Raw genomic sequence first — 13,241 nt, 5'->3', positions numbered from 1 at the left:
GGATTTTTCTGAACAACAGTGGGCTATTTAACTGTTCAGGACAAACAAGGGACTCATGAACAACTATCACTTAAAGTCCCCCTGAAATCAAAATTAAAGTTTTTTGGCTTTTAGTATGAATATATTAGCCTTAAGATTATCTATAGTCTAGTGTGCTTCAAAACAACGACAAAATTCGCGTTTACAAGATATGGGCATTCAAAACTTACAGTCTCATCACTTCCGCCAATATGAATCAAGGATTTGGATGATATCACCGTGCACTTCAGTTTCTCATCAAACGTTCTGTCCAATCAAATGCTCTCTAGAGTCCGTAGTGTCCCGCCCCCTACACAGAGACGCGGAGCAGATCATAAGCGCTCATATGTGCGGTCAGCATGTATTAAACTACAGCCTCAGCATGATAATGATCACTATTTCGTTTTAGCAAGTTTCATATTGAATCTGTGGGGTAATTTATTAGTCTGTGGCGGTCATAAGCTTACAAATGCGGCTTTACCGAGCTCAACGGCTCTGGCCCGAGCAGATAGAAATGGAACGCTATTGGCTATTCAAAATAAATGGGCGGGGCTGGGCGATATGTTTTTGTTTCAGTTAAAAGCACGTAAACGCATAGAATAACGCTGCGTGTTTCAAGGCGCTTCAGTGGACCTTTAAAAAAAACACAGCTGTGGATCATTCAGGTAACAACACCGTATTACAGTATTTCTCAATTGCTAAAACACTAAACCCTAATGTCTGAACCAAATGCTCAGTTTCCTGAACCCATTGAATCAATCGCTCTTTTGGCAAAACCATAAGCACTTTTCACCTGTTTAGACACAACTTGCCAACACATTTTCATTGTGATGCACCCGTGCTGCATAATGGTGAGCACAGGTGACAAAAGTCAAACACAATTAAAGCACAGGTGTCACCACTTGAACACAACAACTCAAAACTGATCACACTTGTGGCTAATGATGTGAGGGAACATATACAGTAAGCCAGTTCAGAGAGCACTGGTTTGTGAGGCCTGAGAAGAAGAGTTCGTGTGAGAGGTGGTCAACGAAGACAAAGAACAGTAATATCTGATTAAATCCAAACATCAGTAGATTCACTGTGTCCACCATAATCCGAAGATTTAGAGAAGAGAACAGGTAATTACCATTTTTTTGACATTACAGTATAGTCAAATAATTATTTTCTCACATTCAGTTGCATTGACGATTTTTCAATCTAGAGGTCCAGTGGGGTTTTACGGATGGGCGGGACTTACCAGCTCTATAGTATGTCATACAGTAATTGCTGTCAACATTTACATACTGTCCTATAATGTCAAAAAATGGTAATTACCTATTCTCTTCTCTAAATCTTCAGATTATGGTGGACACAGTGAATCTACTGATGTTTGGTTGTACCCTTTGTCCAGCCTCCCTCATGCTCATACCATGGACAAGAACATGGTCAATCACAGTGGCTCTGATTTTATCAGATATTACTGTTCTTTGTCTTCGCTGACCACCTCAACCTCCTCTCACACGAACTCTTCCCATCTATGTTGTTGCCTGGCCAGACAAAATGTGGCCTGTGATGTGGATGAAGTCCTGTGGCCTGACCCAGTACGGAGACATGATGCTGAGGCTGAGTATTGCACTTATTTGTATATTTTTGTACTTTATTTTTACATGGGCTTACTGTTCACAAGTGGCAAACGCATAGGATTTCTGTTTGTTTTTACAAGTGCTACGTGTAAATGCACAAGATTCCTGTTTTGTCTTTTTGTACAAGTGCTAAATGCACAGGTTTTCTTTGTTCTGCAACGTGCATTTAGCCTACAGTGAACAATAAACATTTATTTCTCCAGCTTCATGTCCTGAGCATTGTGTTTTCTATTTTTCTACGTAGTGTTTAGTGACTGTTCAGTAGTGTTTTTAATTTTGATTGACTCGGGGCACGATTTGACAACATAGTTCAGTTTTGAGCACAGATTGAACTGTTTTGAGGTGAAAGTTTGGTTTTGCAAGAAGAGTCTGAGATTTTGTGAATGTAGCTTGAAAATTGGGTTTTGTGTTCACAGTTTAGAGAAAAGGAGAGCAGCTTTCAAGAAATGTGTCTTAGCAATTGAGAAAAACTGTAAGAATCAAGTGTATGTAAACTTTTCTTTTCTTTTGTAGACTATATGTGAACATCTTTTATGTAAAATATCTTATTCAGGTCAGTACTAAATAAAATGCATTTTGAACGTTCCCTCTTATCTTGGTAAAATAACGTTTTGTAAGCTGTATGTAAACTTTTGACTTCAACTGTATGCAACATATTTACGGCCCATATGTGACCCTGGACCACAAAACCAGTCTTAAGTCACTGGGGTATATTTGTAGCAATAGCCAAAAATACATTGTATGGGTCAAAATTACTGATTTTTCTTTTATGTCAAAAATCATTAGGATATTAAGTATCATGTTCCATGAAGATTTTTTGTAAAATTCCTACTGTAAACCTATCAAAATGTAATTTGATTAGTAATATGCATTGTTAAGAACTTAATTTGGACAACTTTAAAGGTGATTTTCTCAGTATTTTGATTTTTTTGCACCCTTAGATTCCAGATTTTCCAATAGATGTATCTCGGCCAAATATTGTCCTATCCTAACAAACCATACATCAATAGAAAGCATATGATGTGTATATATCTCAGTTTTGTAAAATTTTACCTTATGACTGGTTTTGTGGTCCAGGGTCACATATAGCTCGAGGGGGAAAAACACTTATGACCCAAACCCAGGTGATGTTATTTATATGACAAAAAAATATGAAATTATAATAACTTGTAATGCAAATCATTATGGCATCTTCATTATAACTAGCAACACAGTTATTCTTAAATTTACTTCATAACAAAGATATGTACCACAACCTAAAGAGGTATTTTTAGAATTATAAGGCCGTTTACTTGCTAAAAGTATGAACTATCAGTCAGGGGTCAAAATATTGTATGCATTGTAAATGTTTTTTCAGCAAAGTTTTATGTAATGTTTTAAGATAATTTAGAGGCCCTAGAAATTAACATAACAAATATAATACTGTAACGCCCTCCTTCTCCTGTTCATTTTATTTGTTAAGTAATTTTCTGAAGATTACTATATTGGCATGCATGCATCATAAGCTTTTTATTATATAATTATACAAACCGTTTAACTAGGAAGCAGCTGCGTTTCCTCTCAAAGCCACATGAGGGCGGCAGACATCTTTTCATATCGTCCAGATTATTAAAAAAAAATTTCCAAATGTCCAGTGTCTTTTGGTTAATGTTGATGATAAAGGGAATACTTTTTAATAACACATCCTTCCTCTTGCATCAATACCAAGAACTAAATAGATCAAAATATGTTTACTGCATACAGGAAACATTGTTTAAAGGACCTTTGATTTAATCTAAATCTACAGAATGGCAACATGTGAAGACAACTGTGTCATTCTCTTCTAAATGTATGAGCCAGTATGTTCTGAAGCATTATAATGACCACATGAGAGACTGTGACACAAATGTTATATGCAAATACTTTATGTTCTAACATATGGTCAAAACAGATTACAGCACAACATGTGCTTCTGAATAACAAAACTGGGGAGGGAAAAAAAAAAACATTAAAATGTGTCTCCTGCTCCTCTAACTGTCTGGTTGCATAGAGAAACAAAAAATAAATCTACAATCTGAAACAGATTTTAAAATAAATAAAACCTTTAAATGTGCAGTTTGGATCTCTCCGATGAATAATGCTGACGATTCAGACTCTGCTGAACATGGCACATAGTCTGACAACAGGACGAAGGGTTGCATTAAGGCACGTAACAAGCAGGTGAGAGGTATGGTGAAATACTGAAGACCCGGAGTCAGCTCTTGGCCTGTTTCCGTTTCTGAATCAGCTCCGCTAGCAGTTTAAAACGGCACATGCACTCCTCCTAAAAAGGTCAAAGAGAATCAACTCATTAACTGATATGAACACCCAGCTTTGATATGCCAATTCAAATACATTTTCCAATGACTGTGGGTGAGAAAGTTGCTGCTCACCTTAGTTTTTCCAGGCACCACCTTAGCAATCTTGTCCCAGCGTTCAGTGGTGCCACGAGGGTATTGCTGTAAGGCTAGCTCCAAGAGCTTCTGCTGGTTCTGTGTCCAAACGTCTTCAGCAGCACCGGGTTTTTCTTTGGAGGCTGAAGGTTTCTTCTCATCTTCACTGTCATCATCTACAGCTGTGGGGTCGAAGTCTTTTTGTCTGCGTCCTTTCACCCTCTCCTCCGCTGCTCCGGTTCCAGTGCTGCCAGCTGCAGGCTTTTTTGTCCGTCTTCTGAGCGTTTTGCTCTCAGAATCCTCTGCCCCAGCAGGCTCAGCCAAATCCTCAAGCTGCTGCTCTACAGGATCCTCTCGCTGGGTCATCAAACTGTCTGGCACTGTGACGCCTTTAGAACTCTTTACCGTCACTGTACCACCCTTCAACTCAGAAAGCTTCACCAACCCTAAAAATACAGACAAAATGGAGAGAGAGAGAGAAAAAGACTGAAATATATGCCTGATAATACATTACAGTTGGTGATAAATCATACACTAGAGTTGAAACTATATTGTCAATATCATGGTATCGTGATATCGCCGTCTTGATATTATCATGGTCACATGACAATATGAAATGATAGGTCTTCTGGGCAAAAAGTGCAGTTTTTAAAATATATGTAAACTTCTAATTCTAAGTTGTGTTTTGGGCCATTATGCTTTCGCAAGGTATCTGTCGAACAAACTAGAAAAACAAAAGCACAATATGGCTTAATCCTTTTATCAAGTCTGTATGCACTGTGCAAACAGTGAAGTAAAGCATGCACTTCATTCAGGTGAATCAGCTCGTGATCCAGTGTTTTATGCACCTCGGAACAGCTCAGTTCACACTGAATGTAGTGAACTCCGTTACTGTATGTGCTGTGAGTTTAGCGCACTTTTGGGAACGCAACGACCACCAGTTATGCTTTATTTTCATGGCAGATGTTTACAGCATTTATATGCACATCTCACTACAAATATATTTGTAGTGAGATGCATTTTTGTAAGCCTGTTTTCAATGAAGCTGGAGTTTTACTTCAAAATTAAAATTCTACTGGCATTTCCACCAAAATAATAGCTGTCTAACATAAAAGTGTAGTATGAATTGCTGGCAGCTAGTGGTTTAAATGCAGTCCAAATTTAAAATATCGCTTTTAAGCGTTACATTATAATTCCTAAAAGCCACACAAGTGTGAATGTAGTTTAGACTTATATTGTGTATATCACAAACAAAAAGAAGATTGAGTGCCCTTTAAAGTTTAGGTACAAGTAAATTCTCTGACTTTCTTCTGACTTAAGATTTCTTAGTTAAGAATCTTAAACTCTCAAAGTGCATTAGATAATAATTTTACTTTAAAATGTACAAAATGTTTTTCCCCCCCAATTCTTTGTTTTTAAATAAATATCACACTATTATTGTATCGTGAGATTTTGATATTGTTACATCCCTATCATCCACTGTAAGTGGAATTTCATTAAATTTTTTTGAATGAATCAAACAACTTACCTGATGTATTTGTGACGCAGTCTCTGACTTGTTTCACCTTTCCAGTCACCTGTTAAGGTATACCAAAGCCATTTTTTGGTTACAGTGGTTCTTCACCACACCAGATTTAAACGTTTTTGAAAAACATTCTCAAAACCAGCTGGCTTTATTTGACAAAACATTAAAAACAGTATTATTGTGAAAAAAAAAGTAAAAAACAAAACAAAAAAAAGACACTATTTAAAACAACTGTAAAATATATTATAATTGAAAACAATATAATTTATTGCTGTGATGCAAAGCTGGATTTTCAGCATCATTACTCCAGTCCTCAGTGTCACAAAAGTTCAGTTCAGAAATCATTCTTATATGCCAATTTGGTACTCAATCATTTTTTACTTTTAATATTGTAAATAATTGTGCAAAACCAAGATATTTTTTCAGCAACTTTGATGAATAGAAAGTTGCATGCATAAAATGCATGTATTTGAAATCTAAAATTTCTTTTTTCAGTAATAATTTTTTTCTTTATTTTATTTCTTTAAATGGTTGTATTTTTCTTCATTTGTGAGTAAAACTAAACAGTCAGGAAACACTGCTATCCGTATGTTAAAGGGATAGTTCAACCAAAAATGAAAATTGTCATTAATTACTCACCCACCCTCATGTTGTTCCAAACCCGAAAAACCTTAAATTAAAAGATATTTTTGATCAAATCTGAGCACTTTCTGACAAGAACAAAACCACCACATTCTAGGCTTAAAACAGTCGATGTGACATCAGCGGTTCAACCTTAAATTTTATGAAGCTATGAAAATACTTGGTGTGAAAAGAAAACAAACTTTGATGCGCACTCACGAGAGTTCTTACCTTACGGTTGAACCACTGATATCACAGGCTCAGAAAGCTCTAAAAATTGAATCAAAAATATCTTAATTTCTGTTCTGAAAATGAACAAAGGTCTTAAGGGTTTGAAACGACATGAGGGAGAGTAATTAATGACAGAATTTAAATTTTTTGGTGAACTATCCCTGGGGGTCAATTAATAGTCATAACTTTACTAATTACAGATTTACCTCAGTCACTGATCTCCCTAACTCATGAGCAATCTTCTCCCACCGGCCTGGCGTTCCACCAGGAAACTTGGCCATACAGCGAGAGAGCTGGCTGAGATCCTCCTCAGTCCACTCATGAGCCTACAATGATCACCAGTCATCGGTTAATACAATACTTCCATTTTAAATCAATGTCCTTTCAAAAGAGATAAAACATACTTTCTTCTTCTGCTGTTTTTTGTCTTCTAACCAGTCATCCATTTGATCCTCAATATCTTCAATAGACGTTCCCTGATCATACACTGGCACAAAGGCTGCATTTGTACTCGGTTCATAGACTGGAAACTCTACTTTAGGTTTCTTCACCTTGGGCCGCTTTTCTTCTGCAGAGCAAAATCAGTCAGCAGCACGTAGTTTTAATGGTCACACAGTCACAACTCAATCACAATAGTATCTACGGCTGTATGTACAGAGGTCAAATGTGTAATGTATAACTGGGTGTGATTGTGATCTTACTCTGCTGCATTTCCTGTTCTGCCAGAGCCTCTGCCTCCTCCTTCTCTTTTACTTTCATTTCCTTATACTCTTTATAATACTGCTTCACATCCTAAAAATACAACAAATGGTCATGGCTACAGCTATAGCCTTGGAGTGTCTATTCTGAAAACGCTTCTTAAACACATAAAACGTGGTGAAACAGTACCTGTATGATATGAGGGAGAGACTTCACTGAATAGTACAACCAGATGCTTAATTTGAGAGGCAAAATGTCATGCCAGTGTGGTCTGTCAGATCTACAAAAATGAAAGCAAAGATGTATAAGTCTGAGTACCAGTGTCAACATTATTATTATTATTTATTTATTTGCAAAAATCATCTATTATTCATGGTTTCAACAGGTTATTACTTCTTAAACATCCAAAATCTCTTACTTTTCCATGCATTTTGAGAAAAAAAAATTATGGGATCAATAACGTTAAACAGCTCGTTTCCAAATACTAGAATGATGATAACCATAACTCTTACTGTTCCTTCAAAAAAGTGAAGAAAATAATTTCTCAGTATGTTTGTCTGTTTTTTTCCCCCAGTAAAAAGATTCTTAATCAAGATATGCTTAGTTGACAAGTAAAATAAGGTTGTGTTTTCTGAGAACTTGATTAAAATCAAGTGAGTTTATCAATAAAACAAGAACAAATATCAACTTAATTTCACACAAAAAAAAAAAACATGTTTTCATATATGTGACCCTGGACCACAAAACCAGTCATAAGGTTAAATTTTACAAAACTGAGATGTATATATAATATGAAAGCTCAGTAAATAAGCTTTCTAATGATGTATGGTTTGTTAGGATAGGACAATATTTGTCTGAGATACATCTATTTGAAAATCTGAGGGTGCAAAACAATCAAAATCCTGAGAAAATCACCTTTAAAGTTGTCCAAATTAGGTTCTTAATGCATATTACTAATCAAAAATTACATTGATACATTTACAGTATGAATTTTACAAAAAATCTTCATGGAACATGATCTTTACTTAATTTCCTAATGATTTTTGGCATAAAAGAAAAATCAATAATTTTGACCCATGCAATGTATTTTTGGCTATTGCTACAAACATACCCCAGCGACTTAAGACTGCTTTTGTGGTCCAGGGTCACATATTTGTTTTGCATCTCAGGTAAATGCATACTGACTTACACACAGATATTGCTACTGGAAAACAAGACAAAAAAAAAAAACTGATTTTTTTCTCCTTTTTAGGTGTTACTTTATGAAAGGGTGAAATTAGACTTTTTCAGACAAACCAAACCCCCGGTGATAGGTTACCTCTCATTTTTGTCCTGTGCCAAGGACTTTATCTCATCTGCTATCTTACTGCTTTGCTTCTTTTTCTTCTCTTTCTTCTTCCTGCTCAGAAGTTCATCCTAAGAAGAATCAAGACATAGCAGAGGTCAATGGGAATGCTAAAGTACATTTAGTATTACAGAAGCTAGTCTCAAAATGGGAAAACACTTTGGGATTTTGAAAACTGTCATCTGATTAGTTGACGTGCATGTCATGTTCCTTAATGGTCCAGTTGGAAACAAAGCTGCTGTGATGCCAAATCCTCATATGGAAGAAGACAGCTGTCACGGTTACTACTGTGACTATAAACACTCACCAGGATCAACTAAACACTGCATTTGAAAGAGTATGAAGTTCACAGCATCATAAACCTGGAAAAAATCCAGACCCTAATCTATTAAGATTAAGGGTCTGGTATCGAGCAATGAAAAGGGCCTAACTCGAGGGGCGGCACCAAGCATGCATTTGAAACTTTCACTGCACGCAATTGGATAACGCCACGACCAATCACAACACACAGTGTGACGTATCCAGAGCGACGGAACCGAGAGAGGTTGACGAGAGACGTAAATGTAGCCTTATGGAAATGGTTCCTCTTCATGGTCGCCAAGTTGCAGAGCCGCAAGACCGTATTTCCTCGCCTCTTTCACCTGGTCCTACATAAGGGCGATCAATGGCGAGACCACAACCACCAGTGGGTTTTCACTAAGCCCCATACGCTTAGCTACCAGCGGAGCTAACTGATAGATTAAACTTTTGCCGTATCCAGTTGGCAAAACAGCAAAAACGTCCTTCTTGCAAAGGAACAATTCGTTCATTGTAGCGGCCAAAGCCGTTTCAAACAACTGGTGTTCATCTGTAGCCATCTTACAATGTTTACTAAATGATTCTTAGCTCGCCTCTGGCCCGCCTACATCAGATACACCGATTTGACTGGTTCCCACAACTGCTTACGTAATGCAGTAACGTGCATCATTGCTCGATGCCAGAGTGTCTTGCAGAGACAATTCAAATTGTGCTCTCGTGAGACCTCTGGATTTCCAGGGTACAGCATCATTGTTGCAAACTAGAATTACAAGACAACAACTGTGCTATACAACAATTCAGCACTTACTTACCAACTGTTTCTCAAGGTAGATGGACCATATAACTGCATAGTGACCCACAGTCAGAATGAGGAAGAGAAGGAAGCCCAACTCTCCATTACTCATCTTCCTAACGCGTCGATAGTAGAAGACTGGCTGTCTCCAATCCGGCAGCCCATTAACCAGGATGTCATCATAACTGTGAACATAAAAAACTATTGTTAAAAGACTTTAGCAATTGTAACACACAGTTCACAGATCCTTAGTCAGTCACACTGGTACAAAAAGTGGTTAGGCTTATTACTCGAGGGGATAATGTCAATAAATTATTGCTGTTCCCATTTCATTCAAGAAATGGGAGAATGTTTTAAGATCTTATGTGTAACAAAGACAATAGTGGTATCCTTAGCCAGGAAACCTCAGCAACTTTTCATTTTTTACCTTGCAGAATCTGCAAAATGTTAATTATTTTACCAAAATAAGATGGATCTTACAAAATGCGCATTATTTTTTCTATTTAGTACTGACCTGAATATAATATTTTACATAGTCCATAAGAGGAAATATTATTTGAACTTATAAAAAATGACCCCTTTCAAATATTTTCATACACTTGATTCCTAACACTGTGTTGTTACCTGAATGATCCACAACTGTGCTTTGTTTAGTGATCGTCGTTCACGAGTCCCTTGTTCGTCCTGAACAATTAAACGGCCCACTGTTCTTCAGAAAATCAGGTCCCACAAATTCTTTGGGTTTTCAGCATTTGTGTGTATTTGAACCCTTTCCAACAATGACCGTGTGATTTTGAGAGCCATCTTTCCACACTGAGGACAACTCAGGGACTCATATGCAACTATTACAAAAGGTTCAACGCTCACTGATGGTTCCCAGAAGACAAAATAGGTTAAATTTACCCGGATATGTAAATGTAAATATGTTCTAAAAGTTTTCATCCCCCGTCTCTTAATGCATTGTTTCCTTCTGAAGCATCAGTGAGTGTTTGAACTTTAACAGTTGCATATGAGGCCCTCAGTTGTGTAAAAAATGGATCTTAAAACCATAGTCATTGTTGCAAAGGGTTTAAATACACAAAAATGCTAAAAGCTGTGGATCATTCAGGTAACAACACAATGCTAATAATCAAGTGTATGTAAACTTTTGAATGGGTAAATTTGATATAAATTCAACTATTATTTTCACTTGTGGACTATATGTAAACATCTTTTATGTGACATATCTTATTCAGGTCAGCACTAAATGAAAAATAACATGAATTTCGTAAAATTTTGGTAAATAATGAACATTTTCGAGATTCTGCAAAGTGTATGTAAACTTTTGACCTCAATTGTATATCAACTGTATCTGTTAATAAACTGTCAAAATTACAGCAGAAATACTGGAGGAAATATCTGTAAATACTGTGTTGGACAACCCTTGAGTCAAAAGGTTGAGAAAAACTAGTCTACGATTAATAAGACCTTTGATTGACCTACGATTAATAAAACATCTCACCTTTGTCTTCTTTCCTCATCCTTGAGGACTTCATAGATGGCAACTAACTAGTAAGAGATGAGAGAGAAGATATTTCAATTACAATACACTGCATATCAAAAGGTAAGGTACAGAAGCAACAATCAACACAATCTACTAACACAAAGAGAACTTTCATTCAAGTTTAAGAAAACACCTACCTGTCGAAATTGGTTTTCTGCATTTTCATCTTTGTTTTTATCGGGATGTAATGTAAGAGAGAGCTTTCTATACGCCTTCCTGATCTCAGATGAGGATGCATCCTGTTAGAAACACAATCAAGAACATTAAGATCATAAACACTTAATTGCCAAGATTTCCAAGAGTCAGAAAGGCATATAATCTGAGACTACAGTAGTATGCATTTGTTTAAAGTCACAGACTGTGTGATTGGACTTCCTTTAGCGTTTCAGGCAAAAATAAAATAACACTTAGCAATAAAAGCTGTGGTATTTTTGACATCTTTCATCGTTTCTTTCAATAAACATACTGTCAATGTTGCCAACTGGAATTATATCGAACTTATACTGGCAGATGTAACTGGTAGACCATTTTCCACTAACCAAAATCCAGATACCAGCTGATCATACCAGTGTGGTTAAACTAGTTTCTGGAGCACAGTAACTGGTTTACTTGCCTGGGCTAACTAACAACCATCTTGGATCAGTTGGATAGTTAGCATGTTCCAAAACAAAGCTAGCACAGAATCTTTCTGCAAGAAATATGCCTGGATCTACTGCAAGGTAGCAAGATATGCCAATATGCCGAAATCACGGTTGACGCTTTAGGAAATGGCAGTTTTTACGAATAGCGGTTATGATTATAAATGCACGGTCTCTTCGATGCACTAAATAACACTTAGCAACCGAATGGCGAAATTGTAGCAAAACAATAAAACTATAAGCTGTATAAGCTGAGTAATGACACGTCACGTTGTGTTGTACAGGCCCACAGCCGGGAGGTTTCTTTGTCAATGGTCACCGCCGTTCAGGTTCTGTAGGGGGAAGAGTCTGTTTACCGCTACGCTGAGTCGGGAGACATAATACTGGGGCTTATGAAAGCAATTGAGCTAACGGCTCGAGTCGCTTTGATCAGAATGCAACCTCTGTAAACGCACTGGCGGCGACCCTGCGATAAATCTACGTCGGCGCGCTGCTGTTAACGTTACATGTTAAAGTTAAATGTATATCACGTTTACCGACACCGTTTGAATGGCCCCAGTTAAAGGCACTCGTGACAAATTTGCGAATTAAGTTACATCAAATTGGTCTTACCTGATTAACCGACAGGAATTCATAGAAGTTTTGGGGGATTTCCTCCACTAGGTCGAAAAGCTCCAAGTCTGCGTCCCATGCTAATGTTGGCAAGGGCTGAATAACGATCAACCCGGAGAACAACACTAACTTAAGGATCTCGGGCAAAGCCATTGCTTAAAGTTTTTATATATATGTATGTTTGAGAAGGTTTACTACCTACTACCCATTCGGACAATCTTGGTTTCGAGGCGAGTTTAGCATAACTTCCCGTCCTTTAGCTCAAACGGGCCCATGGCTTGAGCTCAGCTTGCTCTACGTACACACGTTTCACATGCAGCCGCCACAGCAAGAGCCAATAAGCATGAAAGCTGCACTAGTGACATGGTGCGTCATGTACCAGGAGACTTTCAGGACTCCTGGCCTCTCGGTTTTAACGGTATCGATTATATTTCATAATACTATAAATCAAGAAATCATTATCTGTCCTACGTGCGTAGCATTTTTTAAATAAAAAAAAAAGGGAAAAGGATTTGGCCTCACAGCCTGTTCCACAAATGTAATTACAGTATCTATTGTCATTTTCTTTGTTTAATATCTAATTGTAAAATAAGTGATGTCCCCAGTAGAAACATGTATTATATTCTCATAGAATATATTGGAGAGAGCTAAATTGTTTTTATTATTATTATTATTATTATTATTATTATTATTATTGGGAGAGAGCTTAAAATGATTCCTCGCATGTTTGTTGTTCTCTTACTATTAGTCTAATAATCTCCTTTTCATCGTTTGGTCAATTTTGTGACTTTTTGTGACTTTTTGTGACATTCCATCTAAAGATTTTCCATCGGCCGTCTTTGTAATCTGTTCCTGTCACATAACATGAAGTTTAGATAAAAGT

At 37.0% G+C, this 13,241-nt stretch overlaps 1 protein-coding gene across 1 annotated transcript; it reads right to left on the bottom strand.

The window, feature by feature from the left end:
- Positions 1-3,531: 3,531 nt before the first annotated feature.
- Positions 3,532-12,672, bottom strand: dnajc1 (DnaJ (Hsp40) homolog, subfamily C, member 1). Its single transcript, XM_073849202.1, has 12 exons — positions 12,359-12,672; positions 11,246-11,347; positions 11,067-11,113; positions 9,585-9,750; positions 8,449-8,546; positions 7,320-7,410; positions 7,133-7,223; positions 6,836-6,999; positions 6,638-6,757; positions 5,583-5,631; positions 4,055-4,500; positions 3,532-3,945 (listed from the first exon to the last, which is right to left on the bottom strand). The coding sequence occupies exons 1-12, from the start codon at positions 12,509-12,511 to the stop codon at positions 3,877-3,879; spliced, it is 1,596 nt and encodes a 531-aa protein (XP_073705303.1). The 5' UTR covers positions 12,512-12,672; the 3' UTR covers positions 3,532-3,876.
- Between the last annotated feature and the right edge of the window lie 569 nt (positions 12,673-13,241).

The sequence above is a fragment of the Garra rufa genome, chromosome 10 (genome assembly GCF_049309525.1).
Source record: "Garra rufa chromosome 10, GarRuf1.0, whole genome shotgun sequence".
Classification (NCBI taxonomy): domain Eukaryota; kingdom Metazoa; phylum Chordata; class Actinopteri; order Cypriniformes; family Cyprinidae; genus Garra; species Garra rufa.
This window is presented reverse-complemented; position numbering and strand designations above follow the sequence as displayed.

Coding starts and splice junctions, on each gene's coding strand:
- dnajc1 (XM_073849202.1), bottom strand. CDS start 12,511: ATGGCTTTGCCCGAGATCCTTAAGTTAGTGTTGTTCTCCGGGTTGATC. Junction 11,114..11,245: donor CAGAAAACCAATTTCGACAG/GTAGGTGTTTTC, acceptor ATCTCTTACTAG/TTAGTTGCCATCTATGAAGT. Junction 7,224..7,319: donor CTCTCCCTCATATCATACAG/GTACTGTTTCAC, acceptor TTGTATTTTTAG/GATGTGAAGCAGTATTATAA.